The following is a 24,061-nucleotide window of genomic DNA, read 5'->3' as shown; positions in this document are numbered from 1 at the left end:
GTGCTGACCTTTCCGTTCTACAGTCTCCAAGGTCTTTGCAGTTTCAGGTGGGGAAACTGAGTCTCATAAATGGCACAAGGTCACAAGGCAAGCTGGGGGGCAGAGATGGGACTTGGAACCACGGCTGTGTGATTTCAAGTTCTGCAAATTTTTATTCGTTAAACCATTAAACAGATATCTTGGAGCTATGGGTAATTAAGGAATTGGAATTTCACAGATAGGCCAATTTAACTGGTGACCCTGGTCCCAGCCGGAGCCAGAAAGCCCACGGTTCAAATCCAGCCTCTGCCCTTTGCTGATATGTGACGTTGGGCAAGTCCCTTCCCTGAGACTCCATTTATTTCTCTATTGAATTAATTCCCTCATGAGTTTGCTCAGCAGGGAAAGTGCTCCATACATTATTGGCATTATTATTGTACTGCTGTAGTATTGTAGTGGTTTGCTAAATGATGGTGCAGGTAGGATGGGCTTCAGAGGACAAGGGGTTAATCATCCCTTCCTCACTCCTATCCCCTGGAATTTGCTGCGAGAGCTGGATTAGGTCCAGCCACCCACTCTTGCCCACTCAGGGTGCTCCTGGGAGACTACAGTTTATTAATGCAGAAAAAGCTCCCCTCCCCCTCCCCAGGCTGGGAGATGCTGGGGTGCCTGCAGGGACTCAGCTGCAAGCCTGGCCCTTGAGGGCGCCCTGGGCTTCAGGGAGAGTCTGGGGAGAGTTGTGTGGGGGCAGTGTTGGGCCAGAGGGAGGGACAGGACTGGGGGAAAGGAGAGTATCTGAGGAGGATTTTTAAAAGATGAATAGGGGAGCACCAGGTAGAGGAGGTTGCAGCTGAAATTTAGGGTGTGTGTGTATGGTGAGAGCGGGCTTCAAATGCCTGCCAGATATTTTCCCTGGGGCAATGAGGAGCCGTAGAGGGTGTGTAAGAAGGGAAAGGGCTCAGATATGAGTATTAGAAAAATAGGGCCTGAACGGGGGCACCGCCAAGGGCAAGCCTGCAGCCGTTGAGTTCTGCAGATTGAGAAACTGAATGACCACCCCAAGGACATCCAGCCAACACCAACTCAGACTTCTTGGGCTCCCCGCCAAGGGGCGGAGACTTGGCTGGAGCTGAAGGAAAGCTGCCAGCCGTGTGCCGTCTGCCTGGCTCCCGCTGGGGGTGGGAAATTCAACCAGCCGTTTCCTGAGGCTGCCACCAGCTGCGCCACCGTCACCCCAGGGTACCCTCTGTAGATCTACAGGAGAAGGAACTACAACTCCCAGCAGACCCAGGGACATAATGTCTTGTACGCATGCGCATGCGGAGGAGGCGCCGTTCGCCTGTCACCTGCTGGTCCACAAGAAGAACTACACTCTCCTGTGGGCACTGACGCTCACGCCTAAGATGCGGTGCGCCTACGTAGAACTACAACTCCCGCGGCAATGAGGGCTCCGCCTAGAAGAAACTACATTTCCCAGAAGTCCTCGTTCCGCAGCTGCGGAACCTGTGGGCTTTGGAATAGCTGCCACCGGACGGCGTGCCGGCGGCGGACATGGCTTTCTCGACCAGATCGGTGGGTCGCCTGTTGGGGCCAGTCAGTAGGTCAGCTGCGCTTTTGGGTGGCAGGTGAGTCCTCAGAGGGACCCCTTCCCAAATCTGGGAGTAAGGGCGGCGTCGGGGGCTGGCCCCAGCTGTTTACCAACCACATGACCTTCCAATGCCTTGAGAACTCTTCGAGCGCCTTTTGTTGCCAGGCTCCCTCCGGCATTGATCGGGAAGCCCAATATCGGAGAGGTTGGGCGCCACGCAGAAGTCACACAACGCCCCCTCTAACCTTCCCCAGCAGGTGGCTCCAGCCCCGGGCGTGGCTGGGGCTCCCGGACGCCTGGGGACTCCCCGTCGTGCAGCAGACCCGGGGCAAGGCGCGCGGGAACGAGTATCAGCCGAGCAACATCAAGCGCAAGAACAAGCATGGTTGGGTCCGGCGCTTGAGCACGCCAAACGGCGTCCAGGTCATTCTTCGCCGCATGCACAAGGGTCGAAAATCGTTGAGCCATTGAGCAGCGCGACGCTGCCGGCTGGACCCCCCCCCCATTAAAGCATTTTTCCTCACTGACGACTGGGACTCGGATGGACATGAATCCTCAGATTTCGGGGTTGGCCCAGGGGAAGAATTGTGGGATTGGAGTGGAAGAGGGAGTGGGAAGTCAGACCTTGCCAAATGCCTTTTTACGCTTTTGAATTAGGAAGAATTTCGAACGTGTGCATCAGTCCACAGAATGGTACAGTGAACGCCCTTGGAACCCAGTACACAGCTCTACCCACAACCTATCCTGCCCTCTCCTGAGGTGCAAATCTCGGGCATCAGGTTATTTCTTCTGTAAATATTTCAGAACTCACTTCTCTAAGATAAGGGCCCTTTAATACATATTCACAAAGCTTTTCAAAGCTAAAAAAAAAAAAAGGTCAACAATTCCTTCATGTCATTAAAAATCTAATAAATGTTCAAATTTTCACTTGTCTTATAAAATGTCGATTCTCACAGTTCTAGGGAGGCTTGTGGAGAGGTGGGAGGGGTTTGAATCCTCCACCTGCCCCTTGGGGATGGGCTCTGTGACCTTGAGCAAGATCTTAGCCCTCTGACGTTCATTTGGTTCCAATAAAATGGGACTTCCCTGGCAGTCCAGTGGTTATGACTCCAGGTTTCCACTGCAGGGGGCGCGGGTTCCATCCCTGGTTGGGGAATTAGGATCCTGCATGCTGCGCGGCCAAAAAAATAAAGAGGATCCATCCTTAAAATGAGATGCTCATTTCTCCTTTGCTGTGATGTTGGTGTAATAATACTTAGTAGCTTCCACTTAGTAACTCATTGAGTACTTCCTCAATAAGTTCTTGTTCTCTCCAGGCTGTCAGGCTGGTGGTGGGGTGGGGGGCGGTGGCTTGATTCGTACCCAGGCAGTTTGGACACAGTGGAGTCAGGGCTGGGAGGATGATTGTGAGAACTGTGGAGCCCAGAGGAGGCACTGGACTTTGCCTTGGGAAGAACGCAGTCGGGGAAGGCTTCTTAGAGAAGGTGGCAGGGTCTGGGAGGGCCCAAAGGGAGGAGGGATTGGACGGGTCAGGATAAAAGGTGGACGAAGGAGGCCGGAGGGGCCCAGAATTTGGGACCGAGGAGGCGGGACTGGATCCTTGGGATTCTGGGGAGCCAAGGGAAGTGTTTCAAAGATGTTCTGTCAGCTTAAAGATATCAAGCGGCTAGTGTGGGAGCAGTTTAGATATGCCGAAACCTAAGGTTGGGACCCCAGGGAGGAGGCTGGGAGTGTAACGGTGGGTCCCTATCCTTCCGGGGCTGCTGTGAGAACCCCATGAACTACCATATGAAAAAGCGTAGCAAACGCTAGAGAGCGCGGTGGGACCTCCGGGTGTTGCAGACTACAAATCCCAAGGGGCTTTGGGGTCGCGGCCTCCGCCCACTTCCGGATTTCGCTGCTCTTCGCTTGCAAGTCCCGGGCGGGGTTTTGCTCTCTCAACTCAACTTGACCACGAAGAGAGGCGGCGTGGCAACCAATGGGCGCGTGACTTAGCCGGATCTGACCAATGGGAGTGCGTAAAGACCGCATAACTTGGAGGCAGGGCCAGAGGGCGGACCAACGACTGAAGGGCGGCCGCACCAGCAGTGTGGGCTGTGCCGTGGCTAGAAGTTACTGTGCGGCGGCTGCTAAGGAGGCGGCTGTGGTGGCGGTGGCGGCGGCTGAGGCGGTGGCTGAGGCGGCGACGGAGGAAACAGAAGATGGTGAGGGTGGCCGCCGGGGCCGTACTCCCCCTCCGCTCGACAAAATGGCGCCGCGGGCCCACCCACCTCCAGTAACCCCCGAGGCCCCTCACCGCCCTGGCCGGCCCCCTCGGGCCCGGCCCCGCCCCTCTCTCTGACCTGTCACCTTCGACCCCCCCGGACCCTTCTGTGAGCTTCTTGCTGACCCCGTCCTGGGTCCATCTCCGACCCCTGACCCTATCTAGGTTTCCAGGCCCTGGCAACTCATTCATTTCCGGGTCGCGGCTCCCCCGGAAATCGCCTGGGGGGGTGGGGATGGGGTACCCCGAGACCCCCAACTGAGGCCTCGTACTCCGGGCGCCAGGCCTGGGCCTTTCCTGTTCGGGAAGGTTTGGGAGGCTGGCCTGAGCGTCGGGGCGGGGAGGGGGCTTGACATCGTGACATGCGGGGCTTTATCGCCAAAGGAAGTGCGACATCGCGAACTGCCTTGGTCCCCCAGAGCCCTGACCCCACCTCCAACATTCCGATCCCGACCAGCTCTAAGAGGGAGCGACTTCATCTCTCCAGTCACCAGGCCCTATCCCTGTTAAATGAGGGTAGCAATAGCCCAGACTTAATAGGGTTGTGATAATTTGGGGAACTGACGTCTTAAAGGGCTTGAGACAGTGAACGCTCAACAGATGAGCTGGGTGACTCGGGGATGGTGACATTCTCTCCCAGCTGTCTCCTCATCTTGAAGTGGGGATCATGCCAACTTTTTGGGAGGTTAAAATCCCCCTTGGGCTGCTCACTCATCCTGGGATTTGGGTCTGGTGGTTCTTTGGGGTTCGGGCTCTCCACCTGTGAAGTGGGACACAGCCTCACAGTTGGACTGAAGCACCCTTCATTCCCTCCACTCTTTGGCATCCCCAGGGCTGGCAGAGATGATGGAAGCTTTTGTCAGGGCAGGTCAAACCCCATTGTTCCTGGACTCAGGGTCCCAGCCCACAAGGTGTAGTCCTTGGGATGTGGTGGGGAATAGGTAAAAGACTTCTTGTCAGTAAGGACATGGGAAAGTGGTAAGTGGGTTCCTAGCACGTGGGTCCCCAAGCCTGGGTGTTGTCCTTGACTCCTCGCTGCGACCTCATTGCCCACTCCCAGTTCCTAAGAGGGTTCTGTTGGCTCTGCTTCCAAAACGAATTCTGAATCTGTCCATAGCTCCCCACCCTGGTCCCGGCACTGCCACCTCCCGCCTGAACACCTGCTCCAGCCTCCTCCCTGGTCTTCTTGCCTCCATCCTGCCCCACTGGCATTCTGTAATTCACCCAGAACCAGAGGGAGCTTTTAAAGATGTCAATCAGATAATACCACTATCTAGCTTACAAAACAGTGGGGTGGCTTCCTGTTGAAACCCCAATGAAACCCACCTCTCCCCTCAGCCTCCAAGGTCCCTGCCCAGCTCTGTGACCTCATCTCCACCCTCTTCACCCCTCCCCGCTGTGAGCTCCAGCCACAGTGCCTTGTTTTCACATCTTCACACTCAGTCCCTGCTACCCCAGGGTCTTTGCACCTGTTACTCCTGCCTGGATTGCTCTTCCTCCTGTGAATAACATCTGCTCAGAGGGTCCCTTCCTGACTGCAGGAGGCCCCCATGCCTCCTCTCTCTGCACACCATTTCTTTTCCTCATCTTGCTTTGGTTGGGTCACTGGCAGGCTGCCCACACAGGGACTGGCACACAGATATTCAGTGAGTGTTTGCTGAGGCAATGGACAGCTTCTGGGCCCAGCTATAGCTAGGATTTGTCTGGCTGAGGTGAGGATTTCTCTCTGTGTCTGAGGCCTGGTTTTCCTGCTTAGCTGACAGGAAGTACTGGCCATGCCCTGTCTGCATTCATTTATTCAGCACACATGCATTGATACTAACAGCTGCCCTCAGGGGTGCTCTGGGCAAAGCTCTCTCCCTGTGTTGTCTTACTGAAACCCAGAGCAACCCTGGGAGGGGTCCCTCTTGTAAACCCGGTTCACAACTGGGGCGGCCAGACTGGGAGGTCACCTGCCTCAGGTCACACAGCCAGGGAAGGGCCCATCCAGGATTCAGTGCAGGCCTGGGGCTTCGGAACCTCTCACCACTCTGCTGCCCGGCCCCATGTTAGCCCTGTCAGGGACCCAGGGTTGAGCCAGCCCTGCCCTGCCCTCTGCCTCAGGGAGGTGGCAGTCCAGTGAGGGAACTGGATGTGTAAACAGATGACCTCGTTGGGGTATGAGCGTGGCTCTGGCAGAGGCTCCCTGTTAGAGGCTCCCGAGGTGTGGGGAGAGGGAAGGGGGAGGGGGTGTTTTGAGCTGGCTGGAGAGTTTGGCGGGTGTTTCCCACATGGAGAGCGGAGGGGCATTCCTGGAGGGTGGCACGGGCTGAGGAGGCGTGTGGCAGGACGCTGGTGTGGGCCAAGCCGAACCAGGGCTGCATAGGGGTTTGAGTTTGGGCAAGGACCCCTCCTCTCCTGTAGGTCTCAGGCCTGCATCACTGCATCTGGGCAGTCCTCCCCATCCCCCAGACCAGCCAGCCTTCCCTCCCCCCTCCCCCTACTGTCATGGGCCTCACATGGCACCTCGTGGTGCCCTGTCCTCATGGCCACTCTGCATTCACTGCATGGCTCTTTGATCCACACCCGTGTCCCCATGCACTGGCAGTTCCCTGGGGCCAGAAGTAGGTCTGCTGTGGCTCTCCGCAGTGCCCTGGTGCCTGGTGTAGGGCCCACCACACAGGTGGGTCCTGAGAACACCTTGCCGGATGGATGAAGCTGGCCCCATAGTCGGGCTGAGCTGAGGCAGGGGTCCTGGGACAGGGGAGGCAGGTTTGAGGCACTCTGAGCTGGCTCTGGGGCCGTAGGTCACCCAGATGTGAGGGCCACCTCCTGGGTGGGAGCAGGAGGCCCATCCACGTTCCAGCTCCCCTGGCTCACCCATCGCACTAGGTGCTTGCTGGGGCCCAGCAGAGGAGGGGTTGGGCTGCACAGGGGTGAGGACGCCTGTTTCCACTGGCACCAGAGGGTGGTGGGGGATCATCTGAACAGCCGCTTCCCCAAGAGCGCAGCGCCTGGGTCAGGCATGGCGATGGAGCACCCAAGGGAGGGTTCACATAGCCTGTAGACTCTGAGCCCTCAGATTTCATGCAGGAAGCAGAGGCACTGGCATCACAGAACAGGAGCTTGGCCTCTGAGGTTAGGCAAACCTGGGTTCAGTCAGCTTCCTTGTTTTCTTGTTGGGGCCGGGGGACCTCAGATGAGTGTTACATGACCTTTTTGCCTCAGTTTCCTCGTCTGTATGATGGGGTGACTCCAGCTTGGGAAACCCCTGGTCCTCCCCAGCTCTCCCTCTCTGGGCCTGGCGACAGCCTTGCCCTCCTGCTCTGCTGGGAAGTCACTCCCTGCCCCAAGTTCTCAGCCTTCATCCCTCCCCGGGGCTCTTGTGCCTCAGTTTCCTGAGGCGGACACAGCTCCCCTTGGCCTTTATTCACCCCCATCTTGTGTCAGAGACCTGCCCTCCACCCAGAGTCAGGGTCTTCCCCTTCCAGAGCTCTTTCCCTTCCTTGCCCAGTTGGTGCCAGAGCGTCAGAGAAAAAGGACTTTCCAAGAGTCAGAGCTGTGAATGAATCTTTCGCTGGCTCCCTGAAACCTCTGTTGCCTGAACCCCTGCCCCACGCAGCGGGGGCAGGGTGGAGCCAGCCTGCTTCCTTTAGGTTTCTGGCCCTCCCCCCACTGGGAGGTATTCTCCCCTTACAGGGCAGCCTTTGGATATGGGGACCCCAGGAGCAGCCCTCGAGCCAACCCTGGTCCACACAGTGTTTGCTGAAAAGCTTAGCCAGTTTTAAAAAGCTGGCACTGGAACTTCCCTGGCGGGCCAGTGGTTAAGACTCTGCACTTCCAACGCAGGGGACACGGGTTCGATCCGTGGTTGGGGAGCTAGGATCCTACATGCCACATGGCGCAGCCAGAAAAAAAAAAGAAAAAAGCTGGTACTGACACACTGACACTTGGGTTTCTGAGTTTTCTCAGGATTCGGAAGCTCGGTCGACCCCAGGCTTCGGGTCCTGTGTCCCAGCAGCCCCTGTGTCCCAGCTGCTGTTTCCCCTTCACCCAGCCTCCTGCTCCCCCACCCCCATGTATTGTCACATGGACCCTCAGGGTTTCTTAGGGTGGACAAGTCTTCATCCCAGGCTTTATCAAAGGTGCATAAATGGAGGTGAGGTGAGACCACGAGTTCAATATTCAGCTAGCACAGAGGACAGGTCTGCAGTCGGATGGGCCCGGGTCCGGCTCCCCACCCTGCTGCTTGCTCCTGACTTGATGCAAGTGTCCTGTCCTGTTTGAGCCTGAGTTTCCCCGCTCCTTGTCTGGTGACAGGTTTATTGTGAGGACCCTGTGGGAGATCATACGCTTACTCTGGGGTTGGTTACTTTGTTCTGGTCATAAGAGTGGACACATCAGGTGGCCAGCTCAAGGGTGAGTTCTAGAAAACTTGAATGACAGAACAGAAAGAAGGAAACCCGAAGTCGCCCGGTAGGTAGCCCACCCGGTCACAGGTGCTCCAGGGGTGGCCCAGCCTGCTGCCTGATTTCTCACTTACCATCTTCCCTGTCTTCTAGGCAGATTTTTTGAAAGGACTGCCTGTCTACAACAAAAGCAATTTTAGTCGATTTCATGCCGACTCTGTGTGCAAAGCCTCGGTGAGTACGTGGGCCGTGAGCTGCCCTCGGGGGAAGGGCCGGGGGTGGTGTGCCGCCCCCAGGTCAGGGTCTTGCCAGGAAGAGGGGCCGAGCTTCAAACCCAGCCCCACTTGAAATCCTCGCACGTCTTTTGATCTGCATTGGAGGGCGGGTGCCGAGCTGAGGGGTGAGGGGACCCCAGACCTGTCTACTCTCCTAACCCATGCCTTCCCAACCCTCCCACAGAACCGACGTCCCTCAGTCTACCTGCCCACTCGGGAGTACCCGTCCGAACAGAGTAAGTGGCCTCTGTTGTTCTGTCCCATCCCGGCTGCTGAGGGGAAGGGCCAGAGGGTGGTGCAAGAGGTGACCTGTGGGAAGCTGGGCAGCTCCCAGCCCTTGGGAGCAGCGGGAAGCCTGGCTTTCCCTGGGACCCTCCTGATGTCCATGCCGGCATCCACGTCCAGCCCTGCAGGGTCCCAAGCTGGCCCTCGTCTGCTGCTCGCTGGCCCTCACCCCCACCCCCGCATCAAGTCAGGCCTCCCCTGCTGGCTCCCTGTCACAGGTCTCGAGACTCGTACCATGGGGTGGGGGACCCAGCCCAGCCTGGCATGGGCAGCTTGGGGAGGGGGCGGCTAGGCAGAGGGACCTGCAGGGAAAGGCTGGAGCCTGCAGAGCAGGGGGATCTCAAGGTTATTTATTGTGGTCACGGTGTTTTCTTTCAACCGTGAAAAAATCCTGGACTCTGCTGGGTGCGTTCTGTGGTCACTGGGGCACAGCATGTGGATCTGTGCTCCTGGTCTGTCTGGGAAAACACCCACGTGACCTGGCATGCCGGGGCTCATTCCCCCGCCCAAGGGTGGAATCCGAGCTCAGCTTAGGACTCAGCCTCTCTCTGGGAAGCAGGGACCCTGTCAGGGCAGCCAGGGCTCGTGGTAGTGGCCTGTGCTCAGGAGGGAGAATGCTTGGCTTCCTGAAATCTCCTCCAGGGTTGGGGGTGGTGACTTGAGTCACACAAAGGCCACCCAGGGCAGGGACAGCCGAGAGGCCAGGAAGGGGTAAGCTCACCCTGGGAGGGCAGTGCTGGCTGGGATGGGGGCTGGGCCGCCTGCAGCTGGCTCCCCACAGCTTCTTCCTGCAACTTTGTCTGTCTTTCCTTCTCAGTTATTGTGACAGAAAAAACAAACATTCTTTTGCGCTACTTACATCAGCAATGGGACAAAAAGGTAAGGCATGTGGGGTTCGAGTGCTGGGACTCGGGAAGGAGCACAGTGCCCAGCAGGGGGCTCTGAGTAGCAGAAGGACACCGGTGGCTGGGAGACTGGGTGTTCGAATGGGGCCTTGAGGGCTGAATAGGAGTTTGCTAGGTGATTCAGAAGGAAGAATGCTCTAGAGGAATGGCTGTGCAGAGGCCACAGGGCTCTAGTGCTCAGGGACAGGCAGGGCTTGGTAAGCTGTACTAAGGCCCGGCTCCCCACAATTTGTGGGGAGCACGGCCCTGGTGGCAGATAGACTTCAGTGTTGTTACTTGAAGTCTTTGTTCAATGATGAAAAGTACACACGATTAAAAATCCAGGCCCTACTAGGATGCGTAGCTGCTGTGAAAAGTCATCACTCCCGTCCTTCCCATAAGAAGCCACCTTTCTGACAGGATATTTTTTCTTTTTCTTTCTTGAAAATCTGTATGTGTAGTTTTGCCATGTGGTCAGATTGTTTTTTCCCCATAATGGTGAACATTGGACAGTGACCTGCTCTGGGCCAGGTTGGAAGGGGACCCCATGATGAAGTGACTGCTCAGAAAACCCCAGCTCCTGGCCGCCCCCACCCCACAAGCCTTGATTCCCACCAGTGAGGAAAGGAGGTTTTCCCAAATCAGCATGCTTTCCTCTTCTGTGGCAATTTGGGGGCCTCCCCGGGTGGCTCATGAGTGCTCTTTGCCCTCCGGCAGGGTGGATGGCTTCTCTGAGTGTCTGAGAAATGCTGTGTGGGGGTCATTGAGATTTTAGTGACTCCTTGAAGTACTTGTCACAGGCTGGTGTCCCCAGGAGACCATGGCTTTGGTGGGGCAGGTCCAGGGGGCAGAAGGGGCTGTCCAGCCACGGGCCCTGGGTCGACTGCCCGGCTCTGTGATGTGCTGGGGCCCCAGGGCCAGCCTCAGATTTCAGGAGCTCTCCCAGCATGAAGACTCACAACCCCTCCGCTTCCCCTGCCCCCCAGAATGCCGCCAAGAAGAGAGACCAGGAGCAAGTGGACCTCGAGGGTGAGAGCTCGGCGCCCCCCCGCAAGGTCGCACGGACCGACAGCCCGGACATGCACGAGGACACTTAAGACTCACACTCCCCCACAGGCGCCTCCTGTCTTGTCTGCTCCTCGCCCGCCCGCCTTGTGTAAGCGCCCCGCCCCCCAACCCTTCCGCCGGCCCACCCACGCCCCACCGTCCACACCACTTCCAACCTCATAGGAGCCGATGTATTTATTTTCCTTGAGTTTTTATTTATGCTGTAAAATGTACCAAGCGATGGTTAAAGGGGACGTCAGACCCAGTAGTGTGATGTTGGTAGATGCTTTTAAAAACAACAATTGTTACTCACCTCCCCCCCTCCAGTTCCCCCTCCTCTAGCCCCCCAGTTCTCCTCTGGAAAACTGGAGCGTGTCTGTGAGGGTCTAGAGCCAGGCCCCTGCTGCAGCCGGCCGGCAGGGGTGGGGGCCCTTCTCCTGGCTCCCACCGGCTGGTTCAGGCCTTAAAGACTTGCCTTGTCTCGAGTTCCACCGGGACCTATTCTGTGCCCAGACCTTGCTCTGAGCATGCGTAAGGGGGAGAAGTCAGCCCTTCCGGATCTTTCTCTTAAGTCATTTTATCATGGACTAGTGCGTGCTCCATGTCCACCCCAATAAAAGGATCTTTCCTACCCGACCTTGCGTCTTTGCTCGGCGTGCCTCAGCCCCAGAGGATGGAGCCACTGAGAGTCGTCCCATCATCACCAAGAGGAGCCGAGAGGGGCCCCCAGACGCTGGGGCCCCAGGACCAGCTGGATTCTCTCGTGGGCCTGCTGCGGCCATCTTGCTCAGAGCCAAGACCTGCCCGGACCCGCCCCTCTGCCCCAGCTGTCAAGGTGTCCTCGAGGACCGGGACACCCCAGAGAGACGGTCTGTGCTGCCAAGGATGGAGCTGTGGTGGGCCCCACGCCCATGACACTGGCGAGCAGGGCGGCACGCCCACCAGCCTCTGTGGAGACAGCCCAGGTGGCCCGGCCTCACGCCCTCAGAGAGGAGGCACGCGGAGCGCCGCGGGACGCCCAGGCCCAATGCCCTCAGTCGGCAGGTTCCACGGCTACTCCCGGGAGCCAGCTGGACTGGGCTTGGGGCTGAGCCCGGGGACGTAGGGGGGCATTCGGGCTCCAGGCAGAAGGTTTGAGTTCCTGACCACTGGGCACGGGGCCAGGGGAATGCCGCTGCTTCCCCTGCCAGCCCTGAGTGGGAGCCAGAGTGCTGGAGCTGATGGCTGGGGTGTTGGGGACGGTGAAGGGTTGGGCTGCGGCGTGAGGGACACAGAGGCTGCAGGGGGCGCCTGCCCCAGGGTGTCACCGTGGAGGGCACAGCCTGAGGCAGACTGCTCCGGCCTGAGCTGCCCCTTGCCTGCTGGGTGGAAGGCTTCTGGACTAGCTGCCCAGCTGCGGGGCCCAGCTCTGGGCGCATGTGCAGCGGTGTTCAGTTCCTGTGGTCATAAGGCAGGTGCTTAGGAAATGCAAGCTTGACCGTGGTCGTGCCGGGCGGGGGGGCTAAGTCCCTGGGGGTTCTCAGACCAGCTTGGAATCCCCAGTCCCAGGGGTTGGCCTGACCCTGGGCAGGTGCGTGGTGTCGCCATTTGTTGGTGGCAGAGTAGATGGCAGGACTTCAGCTTCAAAGGCCGTGGGCAGGGCAGGCGTAGGCTTCAGCCTGTCCCTCCCCGAGGCTTGCCCACACCTCCCTGGCCCTAGGTTCCCCTTTGAGGGGCTGGGTTCTGTCTCCTGCCAGTGCTGTCCACGGTGTGGGCAGGGGTCCCATGGCCTCCCTGTGGTCTCCCCGGCACAGGCCCCTCAGCCGGCCTCCACCCACCCCTCTTGCCTTTACTCTTACTCACTCTGTTCCCCCAAACACCAAACCCTGCCTTCCCACACCTCTGTGCCTTTGCACAGGCTGCTCTCCTGCCTCCAGTGAACCCTGACTTCTCTTTCATGCCCCCCCCCGCAAGTGCCCCTTCCTCACACTGGCTCCCCCAGCCCTGCCTGGGATGGGGCCCGTCGGGCCCTGAGCCTTTGTATGTGGACACACCCGAGGGTGGGAGAGGCCACGTCCATCCCTGATCACAGTGAAGAGTCCCAGCGAATAGGGTCTGACAGCTGTCCCACAGTGGGGCATCCCAGCCCTTCCCGGAAGCCACACCCCAACACGCCATCCCCTCAACATCGAGACTCAGGCACCAGGTGCCTTCTGACTTCCACACCCAAGTTCTCCCCGCAGCCCTTGACTCCTCAGATGGCAGCCTGGGAGGCGGGTGTGCCAGAAAGGGTGGCCCTGCACGACTGAGGCCGACTCAGGACCCAGGCCCAGGGCCCAAACTGCTGAGTCCTATCAGCACTTTGAGATTTCTTCTTTAATCTAGGAGGCCGAAGATGGGGCCTGAGGCTCTGCGGCTCCTCCCAGGGGCCCCTGGGCCTGGATTTTTGGAGTTTTCCAGCCATGGCCTGGAGACCCAGTTCTTTGGAGGAGTTCCCCAAGGGTCATAGACCGGGGGGCGCGGGAACCCACCCTAGGCCTGCCAGGCCCCCAAAGAGCTGGCCCCAACCTCGTCATTGGGCCCCTTAACGTCCCTTTTCCACATGTCCGCCCTTAGGCACTGTTGAAATATACTTTTTATTGCATTTCTGCCGTTTTACAAAAATATGACAAAATAAATTAAAAACAAATAAATAATCGCCTATTCTGTGTGTTTTCTGTTGTTTTTGGGGGGTTTCCTTTCCTTTCCCCCCATCCTGGTCGAAAGGAAAACGGCAGATAGGGGGGCCCCAGGCCCCCGGCCCTGACCCAGGAGGGGGCAGCCAATACTGGGATACACCGACAGCAGCGTTTTCTGGGTGGCGGCTGCCGCCCCGTCCGTGATTGATATTGCATATGAAAACAGGAAGGCAGGGCGGGCGGAGCTAATGCCAGCCGCTGGGCCAGCACACGGCCTGGGGACTGGGACTGGGACTGGAGCTGGGGCTGGGCGACGGGGCCGGGGGCTCCGGGGGGTCGGAGGTGGGAGGCAGCGGCGGCGGCGGGAGGCTGTAGAAGCTGGCGTCCCCCGGCAGGACGCCAGCTGCCGGGGCGGGCAGGGGCCCGGCGAGGGCGCAGGGCGGACACTCGGCGGCGGCGGCGGCAGGGGCCTGGCGGGGGGCGGCGCCCTCGCCCCCGCAGCCCCACGGCCCGTCCCACTGCCAGCAGCCGGCGGGTGGCGTCGGGGGCCGGGGCAGCGGTGTTGGCGGCGGCGGCGGCGGCGGCGGCGCAGGGCTCCGGCTGCGGAGGGTGCGGAGGGCCGGGGCGCCCACAGGGGCCGGCGCTGTCCCTGCGGAGGCGAGAGGGGCCGTTCCGGGGAGATGCCGGCCCCGCCGCTGGACCCCGCTGGGGACCCTGCCCGCGCTCCCTCCGGGCTTTCAGGCACATGGAGGGCCTTATTGCTTCTGATCAGTGACAAGGGGTGGGCTTCTTCGGGTGCATCCCCCGCCTCTGGGCACTGGGCCCCTCCCCCTCACGGAGAGAGGACGGTCTGAGGAAGTCCCCCTGACTTCTGACCTATATCCCTGGTGCTACAGCTGCCACCTCTTGGGCTCCCTGGGATGGGCTGCTGGCCTCCGGGCTGGGACGGGGTGGGAGGGGCGGCAGTGAGGCCTGTGGCTCTGCTCAGCACACGTGTGGCTGCAGCCCTGAACTCCCTGGGTGGGCAGCCCCAGCTCCACCTCCCAGGAAGGCCGCCTCGAACAGCTGGGCTGCAGGGTGGGGACTTGCATAGAGGCCTGGGGGTCCAGTGCCCCCAGAGTGAGCTGGGTGTAGGGTCTCATGGGGGCAGGAGAGGCTGGGCCAGGTGGTGAAGGGGCCTCCCTCATCTCTCCTGGCACTGGAGCCTGGCAGGCCATGCGAGGGGCACAGGGACGAGGGGCTTTGGCATCCCTCCCCAGGGCTGAGGAGGGTCAGGCACAGGGCTCCAGGTTCTCCGGGGTCCCGGAAAGACTGGGTAGGCTTTGACAAAGAGGCTCCATGTACCACATACCCAGGTCCCCAACCGGTACCGGGAGACTAGGCCTCCTCTGTCCCCTTCAGCCCCTCTCCCCAGGCCTGGACACCCCACCCCTATCCCCAAAGCCCGGCCCGGAGTCCCCACCCCCGAGTTAAAGCCTGTGACCTGAGCCTTCCTCTTCCGGCCGGGGTGTGTCCGGCTCCTCAGCTGCGGCCTCGTCTGCCGGCCCACTCCGCTGGGCTCGGCTACCACCACTGCCACCGCTGGGGGTCCCGTCCTGCCGGGCCTGCCCGCCCGCCCCGTTGGACCCGGCCTCAGCCCGGGCCCCGCCGAAGGGGAAGAGCTTGCCGGCGTGGAAGGCCTTGGGCGGCGAGTGGCTACGCTCTGGGTCCCGCCGGGTCTCGGGCGACTTGAGGAATTTGAAGCTGAGGAAGGCCGGCAGGCGGGTGTCACTGCCTGTGGGGGACGGGGCAGGGGGCGGCCGGGCAGTGAGGTTGGCGCCCGCGCCGGCCAGCGAGGATGCAGCCCCGGACGACAGGAACTTGCCCTGCAGTGGGATGATCTGCTTCAGCTTCATGACGTTGTTAGGTGCCAGCAGGGACCCCGGGCGCTTGGGCCGCTCCGGCCCATGGCCTCCTGCCGCCCCACTGCCCTTGGCCTTGGCCGAGGCCTTCTCTGGGGCTGCAGGGTCCAGCCCGGAGCCCTCGGCCCGAGCTTCCTCCCGGCCACTGGCGTCGCGCTCCCTCCGGGCATGATGTTCCGCGTGGCGCTGGCGCTCCTCCTCCTCCCGCCTCCGCCGCTGCTGCTGCTGGTAGCGGTGCTGGGCCTGGCGCTCATGTCTCTGCGGGCAGAACGGAGCCATTATGGGGACTGGGAAGAGCAGGTGGGCGAGGAGGCACCGACCCAGGCCCGGGCCCACGCCGGCGCTCTCCTGCGGAAGTGAGGAGAGATCCGAACGCTTCTTGGGTACCAGCTGCATCCCTGGACACACCCTGGGGCTCTCTGCAGAAGTGGGGAGAGATCTAAACACTTATGGGGCACCAACTACATCCCTGGACCCATGCCGGTGCTTTCTGAGGCCTGAGAAGAGAACGAATATTTACTGGCCACCACCTCTGTCCCTGATCCCCTGCCAGACACCGTCTTAGGAACTGGGAGAGTGTAAACAAATGTTGGGCCTCAGTGGTTCCCTGCTTTCTGGAGAACTGGTGAGAGACAGAGCTGTGACTGCCCCATCAGTGGCCGGTAGCCACACACGGTTTTGTCAATTTAAATAACTGAAAAGAAAAAGTCCGTTTCTCGGTGGCACCAGCCCCGTTTCAAGTGCTCGTTGGCCATCTGTAGTGAGGGGCTACATGGGCAGCACAGATATAGAACGTTTCCATCATCGTGGAGAGCTCCATCGGTTGGCGCCAGTGAGCTCCCTGGCCTTCTCTGCAGCTTTCTGAGGAATGCGGCAGAAGCTTGGGCTTCTAGGAAGCGTCAGCTGTGTCTCTGGCCCCAAACAGGGCAATGCTGGGCAAGCTGGTGGATGACAGTTCGTGAGTGCCAACCTGGTGCTGGATGCCACCAGGATCCCAGAGGGGACCGGGCGCCCTTTGGAACGCTAATTATTACACCAGGCTCTGAACACCCACCCTCCTGCTAAGGACTGGACGGCCAGGCAGGCTAGGTGGAGAAGCCCCACGGAGCAGAGATGTAAAGCGCACTGACCCCGGCCCGCATACCTTGAAGGCCTCCCGGCGCTGGTACTCCAGCTTGGCCATCTCCTCGGCCACCCAGCCGGGGATGTCGGGGATGGCCACGTGGATGAGGTACTTGAGGAGCAGAGCGAAGTGCTGAGGTGACAGAGGAGGAGGCTGCAGGCACGGGGACACCCACCCGCCGCCTGGCTCCCCCAACCCGGCCGCCAGCCCCACCTCAAGCACCACCACGGACACGATGGCCGCCTCGGGGCTGAGCCAGGGAAAGAGGCGCTGCAGCTGCCCACACTGGCCAATTAGATAGCAGTTGACTACGATTGCCAGGACGCCCATGACCTCCATCACCTTCTGCAGGGGGACAGGCGGGCTCAGGGGGGGGCCGGCCACCCTCCCCAGCACCCGCTCCTCCTTGGTGCACCCCGGCTCGGGGCCCTCAGCCCTCCCCCCACCTGCCACTGGCCAATGCTCTCCACCCGCTGCCCAAAGGGCCGCTGCAGCCCCGTGCACAGCTTGAGGGCATCACTGCGGATCTCGATGAGGTTGTTGATGAGGGCACAGAGGGCAGCCAGGGGGAAGGCAGACGAGAAGAGCACGACGTAGCCAAACTGCACGAACATCTCCTCATGGTCCTGGAACGTGTCCTGTGGGCGGGCACCTGGGTGGGCCTCAGCCCAGGACACCTCCTCCCTCAGACCACCTTCCTCTCCTCAAGCCCACCCCCCAGATTATTCTGCAGGGACCCAGAGCTCCCCCTCGGGCAAGTTCCTGAGCACATGAAGGGTCCCATTATTCCTTCCCATCGCCCCGAGGCCCTCCACCTCACTGTGCGCTGCGCCCCCTCGGAGGGCCCGGCCTCTGCCCTCAGGCGCCCTCCTCACCTCGTATTTCTTCATACAGCTCTCGAGCTCGGCCTGGGTGAGCTGGGCCGAGTGTTCCTCCTCGGGTGGGTCGATCCAAGATGACCGGTTCTGCCGCCGCTGCTTCCGGGCTGAGTCACCCAAGCCCGGCTCTGGGTCTGGGTCCCCATCGGGGCCCTGGTCGCGGCCCTCGCCTCTGGCCCGGCGGAGCAGGACAGCCGGGGGCTCCCGTTCAGGGCTGCTGGGAGCCCCCTCGGCCTCATCGTCCTCCTCGGCCAGCGTGAACACGCCAGCTTCCAGCCCCTTCTCCACCATGGTGGGGCTCCCCTCCTCCAGGAGGGCCTCCGGGTTTGGGCCCAGCCGCCGCCGCCCAGCCCCCCGCTCAGCAAAGCTGACCTTCTTCAGCCGAAGCCCACAGTCCAGGAAGCCGCCCTCCTCGCCTTCCTCCTCCTCCTCCTCCTCCTCTTCGTCCTCCTCCTCCTCCTCCTCGTCCTCCTCCTCCTCCCTGCCCCCCCGAGGCCCGTCCCCCACCTCCCCACCTTCCCCCGCTGGCCGACGCTCCATTGTGGCCTCCTCCTCCTCCTCAGGTGCCCCGCAGGCCCCACTGAGACACCTGCGGCCCCCCCCACCGCTGCTGCCACCGACACCCTCTTCAGCCTGGGGTTCGAGGTGGCGTGCAGGGCGCCGGAGGCTCAGTAGGCCGAGCAGGGCACGGGCCAGCTCCCAGGCAGCCCGCAGGCCAAGCTCGCCACGGCCCAGCCGCCGGTACAGGTGCGGTTGCAAGACCTCTCGAACATTCTGGAGGAACTGGCGGGTGATCAGCAGAGTGGCCAGCATCTGGGGGCAGGAAGGGGGTGGAGAGAGGCCACGTGGGGGGCGGGCGGGGCTCTGGGCACCGGGACAGGCTGCGGGGACTGGGCACCCGCCCTCCCGAAACACGCTTCCAGACACACCCTGAACCCAATTTGGATGTCCCTGGACACAGAGGCAACCCCAAACCGCAGCTGGACAGGTCACAGCGCTCCTAGCCAATCTCCTGGGCAGGCAATGGCTTCCCTGCTTGCAGCACCACCCAGGAGCTCAGCTGGTACCCAGGGCCTCCTGGGGCTCCTGCCACCTGCACCCCGTCAGCGGAAGCCCATCCCCTCAGAGCATGCAACCTCGGCTTGGTGTGAGGCCCCCAGCACAGCCACACTGCCCACCCCGGCGAGGCCCCGAGGGCTCGCCACCTGCCCGTACTTTGGCCCGGGCCACGAGCAGGAGGCCCCGGAGGGAGAGAGGAGCAGGCGGAACCGCAGGGCCGCGAGCGGGACCAGCACCGCCCAAAGCTGCCGCTCGAGGCTCTGGGACAGGGACAGGACGATCAGGAGCTGTGGAGGGACCGACGGACAGGTGGACAGACAGATGGGGGGGGAGACAGGCAGAGAAGGGACACACAGACGGACAGAGAGGAGAGAAGGATGGAGGAGGGGGGGAGGGGCTGGAGAGCCCATGGACCCTTTGGGCCAGGTCTGGCCCCCCCACTGGCTGCCATGGGGGGCACTGCTTTAGGCCAGGGTCTTACCTCTTTCAGGCGCTCCATGTCCTTGAGGTAGAAGCCGATGTAGAAGAGGCTCAGGTATGAGTTGACGAATTGGAACTGTTGGAAGCAGGCAGGTGGGCGGTCACCCTGCCACCTCTGTCCCCAGGAGCTCCCGTGTGTCCCCTGCAGAACCCCTGCCTGCCTGCCGGCCACCACTCACCAGGACAACCTTGATGATGAGGTGCTTCTCGTAGGCGCTCTCCAGCCGGTAGTTCTCTGGGGGCCAAGGAGGCGAGTGAGGGGGTGGCCCAGACCGTCATGGGCAGCAGGCACACCCCGCAGGGCAGCGGGGCCCTTCCTCCTGGGGGGCGGGCAGTAGGACCTCCCCTCACAGGGCATACCCATGTCGTTGAGCCAGACGGCCAGCTTCTTGTAGCCCTCGGAGCTTGCACTGACCAGCAGGGCCAGCATGACTTTGGGCAGGAAGCGGGCGAGACGGGGCAGCCCCTTCACACTCAGCACCAGCTCCTGCAGGGGCAGGGCGGTCACAGGTCACCCCAGCAGCTGGGCTCAGCTCACAGCACACCTGGACAGGTGGCCGCCAGGTCAGGGCCAAGGCCAGGGCTAGGGGCTGGAGGTCACCTGCAGCTGGAAGCAGCCGAGCATCATCAGGAACACACAGGCCAGGCAGGTGAGGCACAAGGGGAGACTCACAAGCAGCTGGAAGAGCAGCCGCTTCCAGGGCGGGTAGTAGAACTCCTCGGCCCGAGTCACGGGGCTGATGCGCCGCACGCCCTGGCAGAGGGTGGGGGCCCGGCCCAACAGGAGATCAGAGGGGCTGCCTCTGCCCTTGCACCCTTCCCGACCCTTCGACCTCAGTGTCTCTTTGTCATGCTGTGCTACTGCGGTGCCCCCGCCTAATGCACCCTTCCCAGCCCCTCAAAGCCAATTTCCCACCCCTCTTCCTTTGGGCATGCAGAGTCCCCCACTTGGCATACCATCTAGGATGCTGCAGCCCTACTTCACCCCTCCCTTTGTTCTGGCAATGCTCCTCGCCCAGTGTGTTTTCTCTTTTTTCTTACCCCATTCTCGAAGTCCCTGGACTCAGATCCCCCCTGACTGACCCTGAACTGGGGCCGTGGCTCCTCCACAGCTTCCCCGGGTGAGTCCAGCGTCCCCCACTTGTAGGCCAGCTCTGCTCCCCTCCGTTTCCACTCCTCCAAGAAGAGCGTTGACCAGACCACGTTGAAGAGGGCAAAGACCACGCAGGATACATCCCGGCTTGTCTGGGGGTGGCAGAGGAGGGCTGAAATGTTGGCTGGCCCAGTCCAGGGAGGAAGGTGTCTTGGGTGTCCCAGCCCCTGTGCAGTCCACACCCAGCACCTGATCAGCCTCTGTGAATGTGTACAGGACAGAGCCGAAGACCGCCGGGTACACCATTGCCGATGTGTAGAAACCCAGCCAGGCGAAGTACATGGCAATCTTCACGCCAAAGTAGTCACAGATCTCATCTGCCAGGGACAGGGGTGTCCCAGTCAGCCCTGACTGCCTCCTGGGACCCCCACCCCCACCCCCCGGCTGGGACCACACCTAGAGGCTGGTTTTCACACACAGCCTGCACCCATGACTTCATGAGGCGGTTCAGGATGCGCTGCTCGTGGACTGGGAACACCTGCTGGATGATCCCACGGGCCGCCAGTTCAGGGACTGTTGGGGGACAAGAACCCTTCTGTCTGTGCTGGGCCTGGCCAGCCCCCCTCGGCTGAAACCCAAGTCATAGCTTTTTGCCTGCTCTTAAACTCGCAGAGGCTCTTCCCAGGAGAGGAGTTCTTGGTGGAAGGAATATCCGGTTCTTCCTCAAAATTTGGGAGGTGCAGGGGCAGGTGGGGAAGGGTGCAGGAAACCCGAGAGGGTGGGATCCCAGTGGGGAATCACTTTTTTTTTTTTTTTGGCCACACCGCACGGCTTGCGGGATCTTAGTTCCCCAACCAGGGATCGAACCCGGGCTCCCTGCAGTGGAAGTGTGGAGCCCTAACCACTGGACCACCAGGGAATTTCCCTGAACCACTTTTTAAAATAGAGCTATTTGGCCTCAGCTCATTGCTCCAAACGTCTGAGGAATGGTGCAAAGCTGGCATTAGAAGGTGAACTTGCAGCGGTTGGTTTCCTGGAGGGGAAACTGAGGCCCAGGGCTGCACCACACAGTACGTGGAGTGCTGTCCATGGTCCTGCCCCTACCTTATCCCAGACCCAGAGAAGGGTTCCTCCCGGACCTGCCTCCGAGGGGACAAGCCCCACCCCTTTGCTGAGGCCACACCCCTTCAGCTCATTGATTGATCTCCAGGTCCCGCCCAGCTCTTCAGTAGCCCCTGATTGGTTGCATCTAGGCCTCACCTTCCTAACCCTCCTACTTTGATAGCTGTCCTCCAAGAGCCCCAGCCAACTCCCCACATATGATTGGAAGGTTGGGACCGCCTCACTCACTGATTGGCTGGTCCTCCAGAAAGCGCACATTGTGCAGTGCCTCGCCCTGCTTGGCACGGAGGTTCTGTAGCCAGAAGCGGATGATGCTCTGGCGCTCCTGCAGGGGACAGGGCGTGAGCACAGGGAGCAGCCGCCCACGGGCTAGGAATGTGCGCTGGGGGCCGGAGCCGGCCGCACCTGGGAGGTGAAGAAGCGCAGCTCACTCTCCACATTCTCGTAGATGAAGTCCTCCTCGCAGGAGAAGCCGCGGGTGCCCCCGCCAAACTCAGTCTTCACTGCTTTGCGCAGACCCAGCTCGTCGGCCCCTCTGAGTAGGCTGCGGGAAGGGCAGGGGAGGTGGGATCACGGGGAGACCCTGGCTCACCATCCTGGAACTAGGGATGGTGTACCTGGTGGCCGTCAGGGACAAATGCAGGGTGGCTGGACCTCGCAGTTGGTGCTTGGAAGGGCGGGGAGCTGAGTAGCAGGGTCAGCGAGAGGCCAGGGACAGGGACTCGCCTCTCATACGTGGCGGTGACGAAGAAGGCGTAGGCACGCGTGTGGCGATGGTGGCGGACTTGCACGATGAGCTCGGGGATGCCCACGCGGATGTGGTTCAGCAGCCACAGCAGCGTGTGGTCATCGGTCGTGTCTGCCAAGGGGCACAGGGACCGATAGCTCTTGCCACGGGTGGTCCAAGGCCTCCTGCAGACTCCTACTCAGGGGAGCCCAGCTCAAGGGAGCTCACTCTGGACCCTGGGGGGATGGGCACAGGTACCTGGGAAGGTCATCAACACGTCGCAGTTCTCTGTGGGCACCGTCTTCATCCATGCCTTGTGGGACACCAGGTACCGACCCACCTGCAGGAGCCGCTTCCCAAAAAGCTTATCTGGGGAGCAGGCAGGGCAGGCTGGGGTCAGGCCATTCCCGGATCAGAACCCTGGCCTCCAGTCTTGGTCCCTCCAGCCCTTGCCCCTAATCACACACTTGCCAGGGCTCCTCGGCTCTCAGCTCGGCAATCAAGGCCCTGCGAGCTCTGGCCTTGGCTTGTTTCCTTCCCTCCTCGTCCTTGCACCAGCCAGGCCCTTCTCCAGGAATGCCCTTCCCCCAGGTCCTCCCTTACAAATCTTACTCATTCTCGAGGCCCAGCTCCGCCTCCAAAACCACAATCGATGGGGCGCTCACTAGCAGACCTGAGCGCCTCACCACGTTATGTCAGTGCGTCCTCATAGCTGGGCGCGGTTCTTACCCCCATTTCACAGGCGAGGAAACTGAGGCCCAGAGCATTTAAGTCACGCGCCCAAGGTCACACAGTCGAGCAGGGATTCGAACCCAGGACTGTACGATTCTGTAGCCTCTGTGGAGAGGCTCTCTCAAGCGCATCACTGCTCGGCAGCGATCCGGTAGCCCAAGGGGTGACTGGGCTCAGCCCCGGGCTGGGGTTCTAGGAGGGGCGTGTCAGTCTCTGCGATGGGAGCCCCCACCCACTGCACCGTCCCAGCCGCGCCCGCCCGGCCGCAGCCGCAGTGCCAGAGGAGCGGGCCCCTCGACTGGACTCCAGACCGGGACGGCCGACTCCAATCCCCCTCCCCGTACAGCTGCCGCGAACACCCCAGGCACCTGCTACCCTGTCAGATCCAGGCGCTGCACACATACCCAGAACTCCGGACGCCGGGGCTGCAGGCTCGCCGTCCGGCGGGGGCCTCTTGCCACGCTCACCCTCAAGGGACGTGCCCCCGGCGCCGGAGGCAGCTTCGGCCATTGCGAGGGCAGGTCAGGTCAGGGGCTGCGGGCGGCTCAGGCGCTGGGGGACCGCGGGCTCATGGGGCGGGTGCAGCCACGGAGCGCGCCAGAGGAGGAGACAAAGGCCGCGCCCGCCCGCGCCGGCCGCCGTCCCCGCGTGCCCGAGCGCTGCTTCTCGTCCCCGCCCGCGCCGAACCTCGATTCTCCTTCCCGGCCCCGGGCGCGTCTTTCTCTGGTTCTCGACTCCGCCCGTGTTGTTTTCTGGGTTTCGTTCTCGCCCGCCCACCTCGCTCTCTGGTGCTCGTCCCCGCCCGCACCGAACGTGCATTCTTTTCCCGGTCCCCGCCCGCCCCGGGCCTGGATTCTCCGCTTCAGAGCCTTAGTTTCGCCATCGGTTTGGAATCTGAGATGGGCGTGGGAGATTCCTGGTAGCAATAACTTCAACCACCACAGAAAAGATGAGAATAAATATATCAGGTCCTGCCTTATGGCCTTAGCACATGCTGTTTAGCTATCTAGGCCACTCTTCACGCCCTCTTTGTCCAGTTAACCCCTGCGCCCTTCAGGATGTAACGTCCTCAGGGAGGACCCGATAGAGTTACCAAATTTAGCAAATAAAAATACAGTCCTCCTAGTTAAATGTGAATTTCAGATGAATAAATTTTTAGTATATCCCAAATATTGCATGGGACATAGTTATACTAAAACGTTACTCCTTGTTTATCTGAAATCTACATTTAACTGGGTGCCCTGTATTTTGTCTGTCACCCGGACCCCATGACCATCCTGTGTAGCCTCCTCCTTTAGACTGACAGGCCAGCGAGGGCAGGGACCCAGACTGATTCTTAGTGGTCACACGGTAGTCGTTTGATGTATACTTTTGACAGATGGAACAACTCGGAGACTGCGAATGTCATCATTCGCCCGTCTTTTACAAATGAAAAAATTGAGCAGGGCGAGGCGTGAGGTCATTAGAACTGTGTCCTGTTCCCGTCTTCCCGAAGTACAGGCGGGCTGCCTGTTCTCTCCGTCCAAGAACCAGAAAATTAGCCGCGAGAAAACATCCCCGGAGACCCCGCCCATCTGGTG

General features: G+C 60.9%; 4 protein-coding genes across 6 annotated transcripts; 2 read left to right on the top strand and 2 right to left on the bottom strand.

Annotated features, from left to right (window-relative positions):
• The first annotated feature begins 1,475 nt into the window (after nt 1-1,475).
• Nucleotides 1,476-2,090, top strand: MRPL34 (mitochondrial ribosomal protein L34). Of its 2 annotated transcripts, none has more exons than XM_007116885.4 (2): nt 1,476-1,604; nt 1,825-2,090. In XM_007116885.4, exons 1-2 carry the CDS (start codon nt 1,531-1,533, stop codon nt 2,036-2,038), a joined length of 288 nt encoding a protein of 95 aa, XP_007116947.1. In that variant the 5' UTR covers nt 1,476-1,530; the 3' UTR covers nt 2,039-2,090. The 2 variants fall into 2 exon arrangements, with proteins under 2 accessions (XP_007116947.1, XP_007116946.1); XM_007116884.3 differs by having other exon boundaries at nt 1,482-1,604; nt 1,822-2,090.
• Nucleotides 2,091-3,547: 1,457 nt separating this feature from the next.
• Nucleotides 3,548-11,345, top strand: DDA1 (DET1 and DDB1 associated 1). Of its 2 annotated transcripts, none has more exons than XM_028483061.2 (5): nt 3,548-3,771; nt 8,376-8,452; nt 8,678-8,729; nt 9,596-9,657; nt 10,649-11,345. In XM_028483061.2, the coding sequence occupies exons 1-5, from the start codon at nt 3,576-3,578 to the stop codon at nt 10,757-10,759; spliced, it is 498 nt and encodes a 165-aa protein (XP_028338862.1). In that variant the 5' UTR covers nt 3,548-3,575; the 3' UTR covers nt 10,760-11,345. The 2 variants fall into 2 exon arrangements, with proteins under 2 accessions (XP_028338862.1, XP_007116948.1); XM_007116886.2 differs by having other exon boundaries at nt 3,666-3,771; nt 8,372-8,452.
• Nucleotides 11,346-11,423: 78 nt separating this feature from the next.
• Nucleotides 11,424-14,508, bottom strand: LOC129391778 (anoctamin-8-like). Its single transcript, XM_055082016.1, has 2 exons — nt 14,407-14,508; nt 11,424-14,100 (listed from the first exon to the last, which is right to left on the bottom strand). The coding sequence occupies exons 1-2, from the start codon at nt 14,506-14,508 to the stop codon at nt 13,612-13,614; spliced, it is 591 nt and encodes a 196-aa protein (XP_054937991.1). The 3' UTR covers nt 11,424-13,611.
• Nucleotides 14,093-23,122, bottom strand: ANO8 (anoctamin 8). The gene is made up of 17 exons (XM_024134212.3): nt 22,886-23,122; nt 22,008-22,118; nt 21,749-21,881; nt 21,428-21,566; nt 21,251-21,347; nt 20,357-20,473; nt 20,150-20,277; nt 19,891-20,052; nt 19,409-19,561; nt 19,168-19,294; nt 18,987-19,042; nt 18,809-18,883; nt 17,266-18,081; nt 16,837-17,028; nt 16,604-16,735; nt 16,412-16,522; nt 14,093-15,525 (listed from the first exon to the last, which is right to left on the bottom strand). The coding sequence occupies exons 1-17, from the start codon at nt 22,989-22,991 to the stop codon at nt 14,836-14,838; spliced, it is 3,345 nt and encodes a 1,114-aa protein (XP_023989980.2). The 5' UTR covers nt 22,992-23,122; the 3' UTR covers nt 14,093-14,835.
• Nucleotides 23,123-24,061: the final 939 nt, after the last annotated feature.

The sequence above is a fragment of the Physeter macrocephalus genome, unplaced genomic scaffold (genome assembly GCF_002837175.3).
Source record: "Physeter macrocephalus isolate SW-GA unplaced genomic scaffold, ASM283717v5 random_4, whole genome shotgun sequence".
NCBI classification, from domain to species: domain Eukaryota; kingdom Metazoa; phylum Chordata; class Mammalia; order Artiodactyla; family Physeteridae; genus Physeter; species Physeter macrocephalus.
Note: the sequence above shows the minus strand (reverse complement) of the source record. Positions and strands in the feature narration are given on the sequence as shown.

Bases quoted from the DNA above. Each gene is read 5' to 3' on its own strand.
- MRPL34 (XM_007116884.3), top strand. From the start codon at position 1,531: ATGGCTTTCTCGACCAGATCGGTGGGTCGCCTGTTGGGGCCAGTCAGT. The intron at 1,605-1,821 runs GTGAGTCCTCAG...AACCTTCCCCAG, and splicing joins GCTGCGCTTTTGGGTGGCAG to CAGGTGGCTCCAGCCCCGGG.
- LOC129391778 (XM_055082016.1), bottom strand. From the start codon at position 14,508: ATGAGACCCTACACCCAGCTCACTCTGGGGGCACTGGACCCCCAGGCC. The intron at 14,101-14,406 runs GTGGAGCTGGGG...TGTGCCTGAAAG, and splicing joins CGAGGCGGCCTTCCTGGGAG to CCCGGAGGGAGCGCGGGCAG.
- ANO8 (XM_024134212.3), bottom strand. From the start codon at position 22,991: ATGGCCGAAGCTGCCTCCGGCGCCGGGGGCACGTCCCTTGAGGGTGAG. The intron at 21,567-21,748 runs GCGAGTCCCTGT...CCCTTCCCGCAG, and splicing joins GTCACCGCCACGTATGAGAG to CCTACTCAGAGGGGCCGACG. The intron at 19,295-19,408 runs GTGACCTCCAGC...CTGCCCCTGCAG, and splicing joins TCGGCTGCTTCCAGCTGCAG to GAGCTGGTGCTGAGTGTGAA.
- DDA1 (XM_028483061.2), top strand. From the start codon at position 3,576: ATGGGAGTGCGTAAAGACCGCATAACTTGGAGGCAGGGCCAGAGGGCG. The intron at 8,730-9,595 runs GTAAGTGGCCTC...TTTCCTTCTCAG, and splicing joins GGAGTACCCGTCCGAACAGA to TTATTGTGACAGAAAAAACA. The intron at 9,658-10,648 runs GTAAGGCATGTG...CCTGCCCCCCAG, and splicing joins ATCAGCAATGGGACAAAAAG to AATGCCGCCAAGAAGAGAGA.